Source organism: Salvia hispanica, chromosome 2, assembly GCF_023119035.1.
Source record: "Salvia hispanica cultivar TCC Black 2014 chromosome 2, UniMelb_Shisp_WGS_1.0, whole genome shotgun sequence".
Taxonomy (NCBI): Eukaryota; Viridiplantae; Streptophyta; class Magnoliopsida; order Lamiales; family Lamiaceae; genus Salvia; species Salvia hispanica.
The window spans coordinates 28,842,030-28,850,044 of NC_062966.1; the positions used below are offsets into that span (position 1 = coordinate 28,842,030).

The 8,015-nt window shown below is 35.1% G+C and overlaps 1 protein-coding gene across 1 annotated transcript; it reads right to left on the minus strand.

The window, feature by feature from the left end:
- Positions 1–4,740: 4,740 nt before the first annotated feature.
- On the minus strand, positions 4,741–8,009 carry LOC125204051. The gene is made up of 10 exons (XM_048102591.1): positions 7,937–8,009; positions 7,569–7,646; positions 7,338–7,440; positions 7,158–7,246; positions 6,865–6,976; positions 6,544–6,597; positions 6,415–6,463; positions 5,768–5,868; positions 5,335–5,453; positions 4,741–5,249 (listed from the first exon to the last, which is right to left on the minus strand). Exons 1-10 carry the CDS (start codon positions 7,996–7,998, stop codon positions 4,901–4,903), a joined length of 1,116 nt encoding a protein of 371 aa, XP_047958548.1. The 5' UTR covers positions 7,999–8,009; the 3' UTR covers positions 4,741–4,900.
- Positions 8,010–8,015: the final 6 nt, after the last annotated feature.

An 8,015-nucleotide genomic window follows, 5' to 3' on the forward strand; every position in this document is an offset into this window, starting at 1 on the left:
TTAGTTGGGACATCCCTAAAAGGAATACAATTCAGTTTAGTTGGAACAAATGGAGTAATTTTTTCCACTCTTGAATTATAATTTGAATCTGCTTAAAAGGAATACGATTCAGTTTAGTTGGAACAAATGAAGTACTCTCTCCGTCCCAGAGAAGTTGACATACTTTGAAAATGGCACGGGATTTTAGGAGGTTTTGTTTTGTGTGTTAAATGGAGAGAGAAAATATAATTTTTATATTCATGTGAGAGAGAACTTTTTCTAAAAAGGGAAATGTGACATCTTTTGTGGGACAAACTAAAAAGGAAAGCATGTCATCTTTGTGGGACGGAGGGAGTAATTTTTTCCACTCTTGAATTATAATTTGAATCTGCTTTAGTTCACAAGCATTTAAACTTTTTAGAACAACTTTCAAAAGGTTTGGAATTCAAATTTCACCTCGACATTCGAGATTCAAAAGGTTAAAGAGTTGCATAACTAAAAGATGATCTTTTTGGGGTGACATTTCACCAATTGCGCATGGCGTCAATGCTCTCTTCTTAGTTACAATTTCTAATGTCAAAGACACCAAAAATAGTTTATAAAAGTATAATTTATATTATTATTTTCACACTTTTTTTTGTAGTTGTACAAATATTAGACCATGTGAAACTCATATTTTACATAGTAATTGTTTTGATAATTCTACAAACCGGAAACTCAGTATTTCAAAAATTGAATGATATGATAAATTCCTTTATGAAGTTATGGTAATATTGTTAATAATAATGATAAATATATGTATTACACTTACAATTTAAAATTTGTTATGTGCATGCATTAATTGCTAAAAAGAATGTGTTCAAATGTGGATCAGTATATAAAATGAAAGCAGCCTAATGAAAAATATTTTGGACATAAATTCACCAACCTTTGTCAAGAATCCACCCTCACCATGAATAACCTTAAAACCTGCTACCTAGAACTATTAATCTGACCCACAAAAATAAATTAAATACTACTAATACATTAAGAAAAACAAATCTGTGGGCCTATTTGTTAATTTATTGTTCAGCAACCTCCATATTGTGCAAGTTTAGCATCTTTTGGCCCTTCTCATTTCCAAAGGCTCTCTTAAACAACACTTCCCTTGCTTCACTAATATTAAAATTTCAACTCTTTCACAGAAAATATGGATCTTGCACCTTAAGATTTTCAACACTATACCTTTTCTTTCTATCTTTTTAAATTATTTTTAAAAAATTAAAAGATTATTGATATTCCTTTTGAAATATTGAGCAAAAACCCCCATCCCCAAATTTGAATTACACAAAAATTTGCTTGATAAAGTCTCAACTCGAAATTTAGTAAATCAAGCCCTAATCACCATTTTTTTGCCTTGAGCTATTAAGTAAGCAACAAAGATAAATATGAGATCTTGTAGAAGATTAGTTATTTGTTATCCCTAAAGTAACTTTTTTATCCGTTCAGTGGTTGCCCTTCCACTTGGTACCATCAGATCACTAAGGCCGACTTTCGTCCCTACTCAAAAGATGGATCTTGCAGTCAAGCTCCCTCATTTTTTCGTACTTGAGCACATGCTATATATAGCATTTGTAATATTTTTAGATTCAAACTAAAATATTCTCTTAATTAAGATCAAATTCGAATTAAAATTTAGGAATAACTAATTACAACATTAGACATAAAAATTCAAGGAAGCTCGTGATGTCTGATTTAGTGCATGAAGCATGCAAAGTTTTGTATGTTTTGGCCAAATGTGTTTAACATGTCAAAAATTCAATCATTTTTCTTGGGAATTGAAATTGATAGAGATCTTTTATGGGACACTGTAGTCCCAACAGCTTAACAAAGCGTGACGAAATTCGAGTATGACCAAAGACAGCATTCATACCTGTAATGTGAACACAGCCGCCAAAACAAAACAAAATCTATGACATGAGTGCAAGTATCATATTTGGTGTAACTATGTTTTCCACACTTCACAAGCCTAGGAATAGCTACTACTCGAGTCGAGTCGACTCGAGCTAGTTGAATTATTAAAAGATGCTGAATTGAATCAAGTCGAATCGTGTTAATTGAGTTGAGTCTAGTCTAGTCTCTAATAAATCAACATTTGAGTATAATTCGACTTGAATTGAGTTGAGTCGAGTCTAATAAATCAACATTTGAGCACTCCCTCCGTCCGCCATTAAATGTCTCATTTTTCCTTTTTCGTCCGCTTGCCATTAAATGCCCTATTTCACTTTTACTCTATTTGGTAAGTGGACCATACATTCCACTAGCTTATTTCACTCACATTTTATTATAAAATCAAAATATAAAAGTAGGAACTACATTTCACTAACTTTTCTACCCGTTTTTCTACATAAAGTCAAACAATTTCTTAAAACTCGTGTTGGTCAAATATGAGACATTTAATCACGGATGGAGAGAGTATATTCCGTGTGAGATTCTCAGCATTTGGCCAAATTGCACTTTTGCAAAGTTCAAAGTTTAAAATATATAGAAATTTTGAATCATAAACTATATAAACTTAACTCATAGTGATAAATTTACAACCCCATTAGCATTTAAGTAAGAGTAACACTTGATATATACATATACATTGTAAACCAAGCAAAAGTGGCTGGTTATATTTTGGGCGGTTTGTGGGACAAAAGGAATGTTGTGCTAAGACAACATTTTCAAGCATGTCATCCACATATCAACATTAAAATAATGTCATGTTGTTGTTGGATAGGGGGGTGTTTTTTAACTAAACTTGAAAATGACTTAACAAAGCTTCTAGAGAAGGGGTGGAGACTATTGGGGCCCTTAACTAAGGATGATAATGACATGTCTCCACACAAAAACAAAAAATATCTCTCCCTTTTCCATTTTTCCTTAGATATCAGACAGAGGGTGGCTTTGTTGATTACTTCATCACAATCTTAATTTATTCTACTTGGGTTTCTTCATGTTCTGTTTTAAACATTATCTTCATTAATTTTTTATCTTGTTAATGTAGCTCTAAGTACTCTTTTAGTTCCTTCAAATACATTTATTGCTATTATTTTAAAAAAAAATTCTAATTATTATTGTTTTTGGTAGGAGTATTATTTTTGCAACCCAAGTTAGCAACTTGAAGTCCAGTCCAATTTTGTGGTTCCCCAGTTACTTTTTCAGTGCAAACATAGGATATAGTAACAGAAATTATGTGTATGATATGATTTTCATTTTTTTCAAGATTTTGAAAAATCAATGGTCTCTCTCTCTCGTCCTTTGTATATACAAGAATTTTGGAAAGCAGTGTTATCTCTCTCATAAGGAATGTGCTGTGGGGGCATTTAAGGGACGTGCGATACTGTTAGAGGTGTAGGACGCACCGAGACGATGAAATGAAAATTCACCCGGGGCGATGGGACGACGTGGCACGCAGGAATTGGGGCACTCTAACGTTATTAGCTATAAATGAGAGAGACGAAGAATAAAAGAAACTAAATTGGTATAAAAGAATAAGTGCAAAGAAATAAATGAGCAAAGAGTGTCCCTATGACACATTACTGGCAAAAACTCTCTTTGTCCAAGAAAAATAGTGTCATTTTTCCATTTCGCGGTGTCCAAAAAAAATAGTCTTATTCTTTCTCTATTTTCCACTCTACTAATTTCTAAACTCACGTCATCCCAAATGAGTAAATTTTTTCACGGACGGAGAGAGTAACAACTTTAATAATGAGCCAAAATGTTGTTGCTAGTGATAAGAGAGAAAGATTAAGAGGATTAAGGAACATGAGAATTAAATGAACTAACGAACGATTGCAAGGATTTTAAAGAGGTGTAAACATACAGCCTCGCCCCACATGCGCCCTAACCGCTCCCCATGCTCGCCCCAAACACCTCGGCTGATGGCAAGCGCGCTAAGGTGCAACTTTAACAACAATATGGGACATGTAACTTAATTAAACAAAATGTTAAAGGTTTTCAAGAAATTTTTTTAGCCGATTTCATCACACATAACAATTTCGCTTATTTTCGATTTATTTTGTTATTTTGTCTTCTTTGCTTTATTTTTTCTTCCAAAAAATATTAAATTTGAATACTTATTAGTGTATGAATTCAAAAATACTAGTATGTGCATACATAGTTAAAAATACTGTGTACTTTGGAAAGGAATACTCTCTCTTACACACACACACACACACACACTATTGGCCATTGCTTGGATTGCAAGTGGGACAATGAAGGCCACTATAATAATATAGCCGAAAAGTTAAATCAATTGATGATTGCTTCACTTCAAGCCCTAATCAATTTGGTTTTGTTTCGGCAATCATTTCTCGAATCTGCAATGGATTAGCTCATAGATTCCCACTCTTTCCACTGGACTGCTTCTCTTACATCACTTCACAAATTTCCTCAAAAATCAACTACATTTACCAGTTCAACAGCCATTTAACTTCACTGAATCTTTCTTTTTTATCGTTTGTAATCTTTACCTTGTGTTTTCTTTTATTAGTGCATGTCAGTTTTCATCATCACTTTCTTTGCTAAACATGTACTGGTGGGAGACATGATAAGGATCCTGTGTTTGGGCAGGCCAGCCAGCTTTGTCTCAGCAGAAAGGAGTATTGGAATAAATTTGTCCCATCATTTTCGTGTTTAACAAAAACAAATCGGTTTTCGGACAGTTGCAAACAATGCAAATTTCCGAAAAAAAATATCCTGCGAAAAATTGGAGATATCTGAAGAGCATGGATCCAATTAGATGTACATGTGATGTAAAATTAGATGTATTTTGGAATGTGGAGATACAACAGATATGAGTGTAATTATGATTATAACACTATCAAGATAGAGAAAGCAACAGATCACAAATCGAGATTCACACGAAACACAGCATATAACGATGCAAGCGAGTGGTTCAAAGAAAGTTTCTTTGGAAGGATCCAGAAGAAAACCTGGAAGTAAGACCCTTAGCCATGTTATCCGCGTCCAAGTTTACGCTCTGCCTTCCAGCAGTCAGATCCTTCTCCCGGTCCCAAGGTTTCCATGGGTGATTCCCTTCCCATTCTTCATTTCTTGGCTCCTGCTTGCCCTGCTTGGTCTTTTTCTTTGAACGACTCTTGGCTGACTCCATGTGCTTTTCTACCAAGGATTTGGATCGTTTGGCTTTGTTGTACTGATCTACCAGTTCTGCATCAGCACTATTTTTTGTGTTTTCTTGTTCATTTGAAGCAAGTGCTGCAGCTTCGTTGTAAGCTTCCAGATAACTGATCACCGGAATCTCATGTCAGAAGGCCGAACGTTAAAAACTTCTTGGGTGTCCTAAACCTGTTAAAAATAAGAGTGACTTACTTCATTTTTGCCTTTTGAGCTCGTTCTGAAGGTGTATCTGTCCAAACACTTGTATCGCCACGTCCTTCTTTGCCGGTCTTGCTAAACCTCGTTGAATGCATGCTCGCGCCGGTGGCATGCTGAATAAGAGTACCAAGTTAAAAACAACAATAAAGTGAACATTGACCATCATGAGGACGCTCTATGATTATTTTTCTCTCTTAATCAAAGAATCACACGTTGGTTCAGACAGGGCTTCAAAATGGAATTACAGATGTAAACATAACATGTTAACTCAGATAACCAAAAACTTCACGTATGTTAATAGGCCATAAACTATTACAGCAGATGCTAGTGGAAACGATGCCATTCTTAATTCACAGCTCACAGTTTCATGAAGATAAGAATTCAGAGACACAGATTTTTTTTAAGGGAAAGAAGGTCATTCTTTTACCTTTCTTTCGGGAGGTAATGTAGTCATCCATTCGTCTCTCTTTGGGGGAGCTTTTGCATCCATCTCTGCCAGAAGTAGGTCATCACCCTCCATTGCTATACCTGCCAGCACATACATACATACAACGTTTTCATATCAAGCATGAAGTAAAATGGATATGCCGCCTAAGAAGCTTGATGCAGACCCTGACCCTCCTTCCCTACTCCTGCCCTTTGTTCCCTTCTAATGGAGTTCTGATATTATAAATGACTTCGAGTTCTTAAAGGAGTGGCAATGACCATGTATAAAGAGGAGAGAGGGAGCTGATGCATTTATAAACTATTGGGTTAAAACGATGAGAGCACAGACCAATGGAACAAATTGCTAAGGAAACAGAAGTTATCAAAGTCGGGTTAAGTCTGCAATAGTAAATTACTTGCCTATTGTTGGTTGCAGTTATTGATTGTTATCTAGAAGCCCACATTACATAGATTAGACAATTATGCTGACTTCAAGAATCACAAACAAAGTTTTACTGAGAAAGAATGAAACACATTGAACGCTTTCTAGCCTTTTGGTTCACATCTAATACTATACTACCCATTGATGCATTTCAGTTTCAATTGCCCGCATGAGATTTGCAAGGAATTTAGCAGAACATGTCATACCTTGCAGACGTCTCCATTGAGCAGCTTCACGCATCGCTTTCAGCTCTATCTGCAAATATAGAACATTTTCTGTATGTAAATCTGCTACATGGTGTCTAACAGACTATATGATCATGGAGATAATGGTACCTGAAATGCTTCTCGTTCCTCCTTTTCCTTTAACTTGTCATCTAGTACTTTTCGCTACAAGAAATGTTAATACATTATTAAATAAAAATAAATAAATAATAATATACTTCAAAATACAAAGAAACATGCAAAGCTGAATAAACATCCACTTTCTACAGAGTTTTAGGCATGTAAAAAAGAATAAGAAGCATTTCATTTCTGAATCAATTTCAATAAATTTCCAGCAGATCACATGTTCCAAACTATTGATAAGCATAGAAAAGGAGCATGATAAAATATTTAAAATGTTATTACAAAGCTATGACGTTTAACAATCCTTACCTTTGCAGGATCCTGTAAATCCTTAAATGCCTTGTTCAACTTAACAAACGCTTGGTGAGCTTGGGGATGAGAAGATTTGTCAGGATGAACCATCAGTGACAACTTCCAATACCTAAACAATAAAATATCAGCAAACAGCTTCATCCAGGGAAAAGATAATGTATACAAGTCAATAGAGTGAGAAAAAGATGCAAGAATGGCAAAAGTGAAGTGAAAGCTGTAATTAAGCAGTTCTGCCTTTAATACCCTGCATAAGAGTTTAAGCCATTCCCAAAACATAAATACATGCACACCTTTTCTTTATGTTTCCAGCTGCCATATCTTTGTTCACCCCAACAATATCATATGGACTATCTGCATCGGCAGCAATTATTCTTGTGATCTAAGCATATAACAAAGCTGTCAGACTATGCAATAATTTACAATAACTTATAACTACATAAAAGACAGCTTAAAGGATAATAGAAAGCAACCTCCTCAAAACGCTCAGCTTCATTTGCAGACTCAGCTTCTTTAACAACAGCAGGAGGTGGAGGTCCTATAAATAGGTCATCGTCTCCATCCAACTCAGCCTCCCTGTTGATCATTCCCATATATTAATACAACATTACAATGGTGGGGACTGATGATTAACCTTTTTTATATATAAACTACGAAAATGAATATACACATTCAACTATATAGCTATGAGGTATGAGCTAGACCTTAGTTCTGCTTCAGCTTCTGTTAGTTTGGCTGCTGCAGCAAGTAAGTCAGCGGATGGCATTTCAGGCCCAATGACCCTGTAGGAACCAGCAGCAAGGTCATCGATCAATACAGATACCAGCAAGCTCGATGTAGAAGGTATAACCAAATACACGAATGATCTTGTTCTGAGCACTTCTCCATTTGATAATTGAAGAAGCAAAAATATGATAACTATTTAAACGGTTTCTACTAAATCTACATGGCCTTAATGTTTGTCTTTAAGACTCTATCCACATTCATAAGAAATTATACATGAGGAAAATTAAATTTAAATGTTAAGCTGCATAATAGAGATCAGCTCAAATAACATAACCAAATTAGATACCTCCTTCTTGGCCCAACATGATCTTCCTTCTTATCATCCACATTGTTAGTCACAGGCTCCATTTCTGGTACTGGTGGCA